Below are 12042 nucleotides of genomic sequence, written 5' to 3' on the forward strand. Positions count from 1 at the left end.
TATTTTTGCTATATATCAGATTAATTTGAATGATACAACCTAAGCAGATCCATGCAAATCCTTTCAAACTATGATTTAAAAATATTTCTAATAGATTTTACATTGATGTAACTCTAGAAACCTTTTTTATCCCCTTCCCGGTAGTAGGGAAAGAAAAACACACCTGGATAGCTATGTATTCAGCTGTGCTAAAAAAAAAAAATTACCAAACACCACTCCCCAAAACAAACACCCCCTTCAGCAACAAAACCAAAAACCCACCAAACACAACACCAAGCCCCCCCAAAAAACCCCAACAGCCAACAACAATGAAGCCTAGAAAGCAAATCCCAGCTTTGATTAAAATGACAGGTGCTATAATCTATCTTTGTGACTAATATTTCACTAAAATTAAAATTCCAAGCCTAGCCAAGTATTCATAGATTCTAGTAGAGCAAAAAACCTACAAAGCAACTGTTCTAATTGAAGTCTAAGTACATCTGTTTTTCTGTATTCCAGCAAAACAGGAAGCATGTTACGTTATAAAAATCAAACAACAAAATTAATTTTTGCACTGTCTACAAAAAGAACAACACGTCTTAAAACATGCAGTTTAAAGGAGAAAAGACTACAGACCCTTGCTGATAAAGGAAAACTAAAATCTGCACCATGACAAGGTAACCCACAGAAAAGGTAACTTAACAATGGCTAAACCAGCCTCCTATCAGTTTGTAAAACAAATTAATTATTTAATATGTAAAAGAAACATACCAATGCAAGGCTTAACATGCTGAAAACACGCCTTTGTCAGATCACCTAACAATGCAAAAGAACTCTGCCGCACCTCAGGCATTTTATCCTAAAGAGAGGAAGAAAAAAAATCTGACAATTCTAGAAGTGCTTCTGATTCTCTTTAGAAAGAAAATTCTTGGATTAAACAGATTACTCATCTCACCTGCATACATTGGTACATTAGCGTCAGGATATTGCTGCAAGCCACTAGTTGTTCAATGTTGCCTCCAAGTCCTTCAGCTAAACCACTGAGTAAATCAAGAGCTACAATCATGAAATCTTTATCTGGAGCCTCATATTGGTCTGGCTGAGCATTGTGCAACTGCAACAAATAATTATGCATTTTCAAAATGAGTATTAGATTTTTTCAGGGGCATGCATAAAAGTAAAAACAAACAAACAAGTTTCAGAACTGCAGCTTCATTTAAATATTCAATAATTAATACTACAAATCTCCCTGCAAACCCCTAACTTTACATAGTTAATACATTGGTTTAAGGAGATATTATGAAAACATTGGAATAGCAATAGAAAAATACCATGGCTTGTGCAAGAGTCTTCTGCACCAGATTTACACAACGCTGGTACACAGGCTCACAGTATGGAAGAAATCCAGATTGCAAGGCAGTAGCAACTGATGACAGGCACTGGAATAAAATAAAGAAGAAGGAAAAAAAAAAAGTGAGAGAGACACTAACGTTCTTCACCTCCCCCAAGTACCCTTTACTTGTGTGTAGCAAATTAAAAGCATTTTAAGTATACTGAGATAGAGTGAAAATTTAACAGGGTAGAAATCTATTTGGATTTAGGTGAAATGTGTCGCTTTGAGCTTGCTAGCATTAGTAAAATATGCTGTTTAGTCTGGTAACTTTGCAACTAGTAAAACTGCACTAGCTAAGGAGAAAGAATGTGAATTCCAAGCTGAAGAGATAAGAAAGACTCTTTGGACCTTAAAACAGACAGGGCAGAATGACCTAGGAATTCTTTCTGTACTTTCTGACAAAAAACTAGGTACAAGTGTAACTAGCTGTAAGTGTAACGCGAAATCAGCAGAATAAATATGCATGAATCTATTGTGAAATTCTATGAATATGTAAATTAGTAAGAAGTAATAAAATGCAGAGTTTGTGAGAGGGGCTCAAAATTCAAAAGATTGTCTAAGATAATGCAATTGATTCTGAGAGAAAGTTCCAGTCCTAGTAGACTATAGTAAATTATGATCCTACTTTTAATGTGACCACTACCTTTATACTTACTATGCACAATACCACTATTTATGTTATCCACCTCATCATTACACTAAGATTAAATCATAAAAAATGGTACTCTACTGTTGTAGATGTCGGCGAACCCAATGGGAAGAATGATGATGTCTAACTCCATTTCAGAAGGCTGAATGATTGCTTTATTCTAATTATGCTATAATACATTAATATGCTATATAAAAGAGGATACTAAATACTACATGCTACTTTCTCTAACTATCATATCTAACTCACTCACAACTCGTGACCCTGTTCTCCAGAGCCCAGACACAGGTGGATCCGATTGGCTGTCAGGCCCAAACAATCCACCATGATCCAACCAAGCGCTCACTCTGGGTAAACAATTCTCCAAACACATTCCACAAGAGAAAAACAAGGAGCAGAAATAGAAATTGTTTTCTCTTTCATTTCTCTCTGTGCACCTCAATAAAAAATCCTGAGAGAGAGAGAAATGTGCTTGCCACACTCTACCCCCATAACATAGAGTGTTGGCACAAAAGGTGAACCAAAAGTAGCAAACAGTAAACTTAGAATCTTGCGCTACTAAAGAACAACTAAGATACGTTTATGAAAGCAATACTATTAATGCTCAAAATGTGTGTCTTGACACTAAACAAAGTATCTACCACTTCAAGATTCATCCAGTCACTAATCAAAAAACTGTGCTTGTATATACTAATAAAAATGGTATATACTTAAGAACTCCTTGTACTATTGTAATTGTACCTAGTATGTCAAATATACATAGTAAAGCATTAAAGAACACTTATTAACGTAAAGATTTACATTAAGTAAAAGAATTCACTTATCATCTTATGGAAAGGGGGGAATGAGACAGAGTGAAAATTTAACAGGGTAGAAATCCATTTGGGTTTAGGTGAAATGTGCCGCTTTCAGCTTGCTAGCATTAGGAAAATATGCTATTTAGTCTGGTAACTTTGCAGCTAGTGAAACTGCCCCAGCTAAGGACAAAGAATGTGAATTCCAAGTTGAAGAGATAAGTGATAAGAAAGACTCCTTGGACCTTAAAACAGACAGGGCAGAATGACCTAGGAATTCTTTCTGTACTTTCTGACAAAAAACTAGGTACAAGTGTAACTAGCTGTAAGTATAACGCAAAATCAGCAGAATAAATATGCATGAACCTATTGTGAAATTCTATGCATATGTAAATTAATAAGAGGTAATAAAAAAAAAGATCGGGAGTCCTCAGGGGCGTGCATGTCCTTTGAAGGGGAACGATTCCCCACATGCATCCAGCACTGTAGTAAACATACTGTTCCTACAAATCTTTATAGGAATTGTAGGGTTTTGATTTTTCGTCTGCGTTTCGTTACCCACAAGTAACTGTTTAAGTAAAAACAACCTGGAAAGGTAGTACTGATTAGCTGAGCCAAGGCAACCGTCTGCTAATTGTTATTCTCTCCTATGTATGCCAGTTGAGAGAATTTCTCAGGGGCAGCATCTTCTTCAAGGTGCCAACACAGTTCATATGAAGACAATTACTGTAATTCAGATAGCATTTACACTAAACTTCACTATGCTGACAATGTACAAGCCCTAACATTACCCAAGAGTTACGAAACTAATTTCTCTAGAAGTGTTTTCCTGCTTCACACTTGGAAAGTACAGAGAACAGACTACATTGTCTAGTTCATACCTTCAGCCTGTTAGTAATTTTTTTAATGAAGGGACGAAGGGAAAGCAGGGAGAGAAGACAAGAACAACAGAGATGGAACAATTTTTTAAAAACAAAGAATCCCAAAGAAAACACCCAAGAATGTCAGGGGAAAAAAAATTCTAAAAGATTTCTGCTAAACTTAATAACATTTCCTCAGTTAAAAAAAATTCTCACTATTGTCATAATATTTTCTCCATAATGGGAAATACCTACCACTGACAGCATTTATAGTCACACTTCCTAGTATGAACATCCTTAGTAAAAGAGGCAATTCCCAAAAGACATTTACCTCCAATAAAGGGAAAAGATCTTTATCTTCATCCTTCAACATGTTCCACTTCTGGATTAATGGAGGCATTAGCATCTGAATATATTCCTGTTTAAGATGAAAATGCATCAGCTACTGAAGCACTCAATTGCATACTACTTTATTTCAAAGCTAGAAAATTTATATATTCTACTTTTTCAGGAGAAAAAAAATTATATACTGTAATTCAACCATTGTTGAAATATATAGAAGTAGTTGAATATTAGAACTTAAATTTTATGTCTTAAGATTTTTTGCTGAGGCAAATAAGTACCTTTGCAAAACAAATCTTTTCCTCCAGGTTTGGCTTCAGTCTAGCAACTTTTAATAGCTGCCTGGGTTGTTACGTATCTATAGGATTGACTCAGGGGCTACAGAAAATGCTTTTACCAGCAATACAATCTGGCTGTGCATCTGCCACCTGCTTTTCTCAATCATCTTCCATTGCCCTGATGCTACAGCTCTATCCCCAGAAGTTCCTGAAACCTCTTCCTCATCCAATTACTCATCCATGAAGAAAGCAATTTTCTATCCCTCCAGAAATCCGCACTTACCAATTCTGTATAAAATGTTGCATCTTCTCGACCACTGCTGTCACAGTCACAAGGACATTAAGCAAGGCATCCCTGTAGTACTGTTGCTCCCAGAAAGTATCCAAAGAGACAACAGATGCTGCCAGCTAATGCTATGTCCAAAGATAGAATATTTTAAGTGACTGAAGAAAGTCCCACCATTACCAGGAGCTCCCATTTAGCTTCCTCCTGGTGCTGTCAAAAGTCAAGCTGGCCAGAGCCAGAGAGAAATTGGAAAATATGTCCTTTGATAGTGTGGATTCTTGAATGGCAAATAAAATGCCATGGCAACAACCCAAATTGTTCTATTCTAGTTTGTCTATGTCATGTGAAGTGCTATAGAGATATAAACCAAATTTCAACAGTATGCATGTGACATGTACGTATATCCTATTAATGAACATGTATACTACAAAAATCCCACTACACTTGCCTGTGGTCTCTGTGCTTTACTCAAAGGATTCTGTGTTTTTAGATATAAAATGCACATCTATCCTGCTGTTGGATAAAGCAATCTCTAATGATGATGTGCTTTGATGCATTGGAAAGACACTCAGAGCAGTTTAGCTATACTGAAAGTGGTTACAAACAACAAAGAAGTAATTAGAAATTAGCACACACATTCTACCAATTTCTTTAAAATCCCATTTCATATCTATATATATCTATATATATCTCCTTTGAGCTGAAAAATTCTGAGAGTAAGAAAAAAAAGTCACAATAACGAGAAGTACATTTTGCAAGCCACCAAACACAATTATTTATTCAAAATGGGGAATATTTGTGTAGTGTGAAAATTACATACAATCTATGTATATTACATGTAAATATTTATTATTATTGAATGCAGAATTTTTGTTTAAAAACATATAAAGCACACTACAAAATCCACTCAACCAATTTTTCAATATATGATGAGTGTTTCTACAGAACATAAGGTATACTCACAGGTTTATTTAGATGATGTCCTACAGAATCTGCTAGAGTTCCTATAGCATCATAAAGAATGAGCAGGTTTTTATGCTGGTATTTACTAAATGCGAAGACCAAAGTGTCAAGTATATATGCAAGATAAGGAACAAGCTCTGTACAAGCCTCCTCTTCTAGAGTAGCAAAGGCACTGAATGACAAAAAACCCACCCCAAATAGGTCAGTCAGTATCTTGTAAAAAATAAAACAAGACCACCCCAAAAAGCCCTACACTACCCATTCCTGTTTAAACATAGAACTGTATTTAGTCTTTAAATTCATCCAAGGTATGTTTTCACAATGGTATTATTGAGACAAATTCAATCTATTTTGATTGAACACAAAGATTCAGCTCTTAAACAGTGATGAGCAAAATTTAAAAATATTCTGGTAAATACCTTTTATGTATACATTACAGATCTAATCTTGCTCTATGAAGAAACTTTCTTGGCAGTCTGCTGTGTACTCCTGCCCAACACAAACTGACATGTAAAAGCTTTATTTGCTGAGCTTCCTGCACAAGTGGTATACCCATTCCATTAACGGTGTGTCCACTCTTTTTTTTTTTTTTTTTTAATATCAGCAGACAAGGGACAGAAGGGAATCTTATCTCCAAGGATCTCCTTTCAAGAGAAAGGGAATATCCCTTTAAATAGTTGTAACTCAGATTTTTTGGTAATCCTGAGCTAAATATAAACATTGCTAATGCAATGATAGGATAGTTTTCCTGTATTGACCTTGCTCATAGGCCCATAAAAGCCAGATTCCTGGTCAATGAAATTTCAAATATTGAAAATAAACAGGTGTGACATACAGGTAATTTCTTTTACAGCAATGGGTTGTTTAGTTTGTTTTTCATATATTCTAAAAACAAACTGGACAAGAGAAAGACAAATTATCTGGTTTTGTTTTACCAAAACTGAGTTGTGATGATTTCAGAAGAAGCCAAACCCACCCCAAGTTAAAAGGAAAAAAAAAAAACATTAGGAGCTAGAAACGGAGTTATAGAATAATCAATTAAGACATTAAAACATTTTCCCATGAAAAAGCAGTGTAATGGATAGTACTTTTTGTTTAAGCTTTGGCTCACCTGCAGGCAGCTTCTTGTACTCTCTTGTTGCTATCTAGAATGCGCTTTAGCAACTCGGTCATTAATGGCTTCAAGTATGTGTCTGGGGGTTGACTAACTACCCAGTGTGCATAGCGACTAAGAGTCCAGCAAGTGATGGAGCGCACAAGAGCCTTTTTATTAGAGAGGCACTGAATAAGGTGAGGGATCAACTCAGGAAGATATGGAATCATACCCTGCATGCAGCCTAGAAGGAAAAATATAGCTATTACAGTATGAGAATTAGAAATCATAATAGAGCTTTTTGTTATTTCCTAGAAGGGATATATTTTCTTCCTCTATCATGTAGTAATACATTTTACCAATATACAAAGCAAGTCTACGTAATTTATGTTAAGTCCTAAAATGAAACCACACCATAAACAGTAATTAAAATCCTCAATGGAATTTACATTCATTCCAACTACATTTCTACTTTAGTGCTTCCCCAATCTTGATAAATTCCACTTTATTAAAGGGAGTATAGAAAGAACATCCAAATAACATTGGTTTGCAAAGCTTGGAAGTCTTATGCCAGTCCTACTCAGAGTGACCAAGACAACAAGCAGAGAAAGATTAGGCTTTGATAACTAATCATCATATCATTAAAAAAGATTTCTTTAAAAATTAATTTTCTTCTTGTTTTCTCCTAATATAACACAAATACTGACCAACAATAAAAGCTGCACACTTTGAGTCAGCAAGGGCAGTAATACACTGAGATTTGCAAGAAGTATTAACATTTACCTTGCTTGACTTGAAATCAAAACCAACAAAAATGCTTTCTAGCAACAAAGAAAATATATGTTCACTAGGCACTGTTGGAAAAGATAGATAATCCAGGCATGGACTCAAACATATTCCTTCAATTTCCAAAATGGACAGAGATTATGGAAATACAGGCAAAAAGCCAAGAGTGTAAATAAATACAATGAAATGGAAGTTAACACATTTAAATCAGAGAGCCATCCACAAAAAGCAGCTCAGGGCACTGAAGTCATGGGACTTGTATTCTCCATTTCTGAAAACACTGAATGAAATGTAAATATTCCTGTTGTATCAAATCAAGGTAGTATGTCATGAGAAACCAATAAATATATGCTACAGAGTTAAGAAGGGGAGGAATAAAAGAAACTATCTAAGTTATTGAAGCCTCCAAAAAATGCACAGATTTGAAAATGAAAAATTAAACAAGTAACTGCAGTCATCAACCAGTAGATGTAGAGATTAATCACTTAAAAAAAAAAAAAACAAACAAGTAAAGGATGTATACTTGTTTGCACAAGTAAATTCATCTAGAAGGAATCCCAGAACTGCTTTAGAACAAATAAAAATTCAGTAACCTGATATGCATTGTTGCCTTACCTTCAGCAATTGCTCCAAGAACAAGGATACCAGATTCTTTAACTACCCATTCAGGATGGAAAAGCAATTCCTTCAAAAGGGGCAAGATGTGTGGCAGAAGTTCATCACGAAATACATTAGCCAGGACATCTAGAGCAGCAGCAGAACATTTCCCTGAGGGGAATTAACAATGTTAATCTTCTTATTATACAAGCAGTTGTAATTAAACATTATGATCTTCATTTTAACTTTGAGCTGCCAGTGATGCCTTAAGTTTTGTCTTTCATATTTTTCAGATTCTGTACTGCCTTAGTGTGTAACTCTGAGCTTCATATAAGTGTTAGCAAGTTCTCTTCACAGTTTAGTTAGACAAAACAATCCTTGTCCATCATGAGAACCAAGGACACCATTGCAGCTTCAGGTGCAAAAAGCATAAACCAATGGTGAATTGAAGAGAGCAAAGCAGGAGGATGTGACTTCATAACCTGAAGCTGTAATTGGACAATTAACCCCAATATAAATGAACCAAAACTTATAAAAGTGTGAAAACTCATGACTGGTCGTCCCTCTTGTGACCATCTTGGGTCCATCTTGAGTGTAGCCCTGGCCAGGCTCTTGTACTGCCCAAGGTGTATCCATTAAGGCCTTTTAATAAATACCTACTTTTATTCTTTAACTCTGCCTAGCCTCTGTTCTAAGTCAGCCTCTTTAGGCATCACCAAGGTATCAGGAGAAAAGATACTTTAATTTCATTACAATACACAGGGATCCATTGTGCTCTGGTACAAAGCCATAGCTTTTAGAGAGCCATTTTTGCAGCATTTTTATAGCCACTAAAAGGACTTATACACTAGGGATATTAAAACACTCACTGACAGGTGATGTACTTTGGACCTGATTAGCATAAGAGATTTTGATAATCAGGATGCCTTGGCAAGAACAGAGTAAGAAAATTGAATCAAGAGAGAAGATTGAATCAAGTTCTACAAACAAGAGATTTTGCAAAATGTATAAGTTTGTTTATGTGATGATAAACTCAATCGTTGTAGTAAAAAATTACTAGCCTTCCTCAAATAGTATATAAGCATATGTAGTCCACAATAAATTCGGATTTTGACCACCATCACTCAGTCTCCCCGCCTCTCTCCATCGCCAATAGACAGGAACCACACCATTATATTGCAACATTATATACACTACATAATTTCAAGATGGTGTAACACAACAAAAGAGGGAAGGTCTGTGACATGAATGCAACATACCGAAGAAATTAAGGAGAAATAGCAAAAAAATACTACCAAGTGATTAAAAAGAAAATGTTCAAACATGACCTATATCTCAAAGCAAAAAAAAAGTCAAAATCATCAATCTCTAGAGACTGAAAGAAATTTACTGACTTTTGCTCTGAGCTAACTCCTAATTCTGTGATGCATCTATACAAAGAACACTACTTTGAAATTTGTTTGAAAGTTTTTAAACTCAGATTTTAGCACACAGAAGCTCATAAAAGAACAGCTTCAAAGCATGATTCAAAAATCATTACTCTGGTTTTCTGCTGTGGGGCTGACATGTCTAGAAAAATAATGCTAAGATGGATTTATAAAGAATGCTCATATTACAGAATTTATACTGTATTTTTTTCCAGTTTATTATGATCTCAGTTCTTTGATTCAACTAAAACAAAAGTATATACAAAATAGGCAATCAGGCAAAATATACATAGCAAATGTAACATGCAAAATTCCTAAACTGGATCTAAACTGCTAGTGGGCACAAGCAAGACACAGACAGTTTTTCAGTTGGGAGGTAGCAACTACTAGAATAGATAATAAATACAAATTTTTTTCTACTCTGCTTCTAGATGATGTCCAACAGGTTTGAATAAAACCAAACATGAGCCCTCAACTCAGAGCAGATCTCCACTAAAAAAAAAGTAATAAACACCACAGACTCCCCAAGACCAGCACCTGCTGCTTCAGCTTAGACTGTTTCAGCTTTCTACTAGAGGAAAAAAAGGTGGACTCCCATATTTAGTTACCAGGTCTCATTAGTAACCAATGCTGCTGTGTCAGGCTGTGCTGACATTTCCTCTCTGTTCAAATTGGAAGTCAAATATAGAACACTGGATAAGAAATAGGGCATACAATTCTGAAATTCAGATAATCCAAATTCTGTCAAGTACATCAAAACAGATTTCTTAACTGTTCTCTTTTCTCTCTTTCCTAGAGAGCTTTAGCTTCCTCATCTTCTTAATCAAAATTGTGGACCACAGAGCACTCTCTGTCATTTCAGTTATGTTTTCCAGGAAATACTGATTTAATTCTGCAATCTCTACACACAATGACTACAAGAATAGCATTACGAATTTAAAACTATAAAAAAGATACTTTACAAAGGAAAATATATTTGTGCTTTTTGTCTTCTAAATTATAATAATAATAACAACAGTATTATCAGTATTAGTATTATTTTAAAATTTAGATATGTCTCAAAATTGTTTGATCCATAAGCTTTAAGGCACATTCATCTGTACTACATCTGAACTACTGGTAATAGTGGTTAGTAGTAGCATGTAGGAGGAAGAAAAAAATCGAACACAAACCAGATATAGAGGGAAGACTGAACTAAAAGAAAGCATTATTAAGCTAAGAACAATGTGTAAGATTGTATTAGATCTGGCTGAGCTGGAGTTCATTTCCCCATAGCAGCCCTCACAGCACTGTGCTTTGCATTTGGAGCTGGTAAAGTGTTGTTTACACACCAGTGTTTTGGTTACTGCTGAGCAGTGCTGGCATAGCATCAACATTGTTTCAACATTCCACCCCCCATCAGTAGGGTAGGGATGGGCAAGATCCTGGGAGGGGACACAGCCAGGCCAGATGACCCAAACTGACCAAAGGGATATCCCATACCATATGATGTCAACTCAGATATAAAAGCTAAGGGAGGGAGGCGGAAGGGGGTGGCATTTATTATTTGTAATGTTTGCCTTATGGAGCAACCCCTGCGAGTGCTGAAGCCCTGCTTCTGGGAAGGTGCTGAACATCGCTCACTGATGGGAAGGAGAAAATAAACCTATTTTGTTTTCCTCTTTCTTTGTGTGCACATTAACTTTTGCTTTAGTAAACTGCCTTATCTCAACCTACTAGTTGTTTTCCATCTTATTTTCTCTGTCCATCTGGGAAAGGGAGTGATAGAGTGGCTTAGCAGGCACCTGGCATCCAGCCAAGGTCAACTCACCACAAAGACTTTTACTAAAGTAAACAGTAATACATGTTTCTTATTACCTTGTAGAATTAAAATTCAAAATCCAAAGCTTCTGTTGAATTGCATCTAGTAGATGTTTGCAGCTCTATTGTCAATATTCAAAATAAGTTTAGAGGTGGCTAGATTTTTCCATAGTTATATAGCCAAAACATCACCTGAAAGACTCCCCCCTCTGCCCAAAACACCAATTATATCAGCAGATAGTTCATTTTCTATTCAAAAGCAAAGCCTCAGTATTCCTATAGAAAAACTCCTCTGTTTACAGTGGTTCTTGCATTATGCAAGTAGCTATATTTTAAAACATTTTACACATTACTTTGACATACTTAAATTCCAGTCAGAAATAGTATCATCATCATCAAGATCATTGTCGTCATCATCATCATCATCTTCAATATGATCTTCTTCATGTGGCTGAGCTACCGTCCGTGAACGATGAAAACGAGGTCTTATGTCCTGTTCACTATCTGGAATAGCTTCATCTTCTTCAACATCCCCCTGTCAAAAAATGTTTTATCAGATAAACCAGTGCAACTATATTGCTCCAGGAAGTTAAGAATGTACTGCAAATTTTAGTTCAATATTTTATAAACATGTGAAAAATTCACATCCCACTTGTGCTGCCTAGCTAACTAAAAATGCCATTGTTCCTGCATTGTGATACAGTATTTACTAGAAAAAATTGAAGAAAACAGAAGCAACAGAGGTAATCTCACAGAAAAACACAAAGTACTCTTCTTGTTAAGAAATTACTCTTG

The 12042-nt window shown here is 35.6% G+C and overlaps 1 protein-coding gene across 1 annotated transcript in view; it reads right to left on the reverse strand.

The window, feature by feature from the left end:
* Window positions 1-12042, reverse strand: part of LOC128782878 (transportin-1-like) — a 150986-nt gene that overhangs the window by 36167 nt on the left and 102777 nt on the right. The window contains exons 10-17 of the mRNA XM_053933382.1: window positions 11611-11782; window positions 8039-8191; window positions 6656-6881; window positions 5545-5716; window positions 4007-4093; window positions 1311-1418; window positions 935-1093; window positions 751-838 (exon numbers count right to left, since the gene is read on the reverse strand). Of these exons, the coding sequence (XP_053789357.1) occupies window positions 751-838; window positions 935-1093; window positions 1311-1418; window positions 4007-4093; window positions 5545-5716; window positions 6656-6881; window positions 8039-8191; window positions 11611-11782 (1165 nt within the window). The remainder of the gene's footprint in view (window positions 1-750; window positions 839-934; window positions 1094-1310; window positions 1419-4006; window positions 4094-5544; window positions 5717-6655; window positions 6882-8038; window positions 8192-11610; window positions 11783-12042) is intronic.

This window comes from Vidua chalybeata (genome assembly GCF_026979565.1).
Source record: "Vidua chalybeata isolate OUT-0048 chromosome W unlocalized genomic scaffold, bVidCha1 merged haplotype SUPER_W_unloc_2, whole genome shotgun sequence".
In the NCBI taxonomy this organism is placed as follows: domain Eukaryota; kingdom Metazoa; phylum Chordata; class Aves; order Passeriformes; family Viduidae; genus Vidua; species Vidua chalybeata.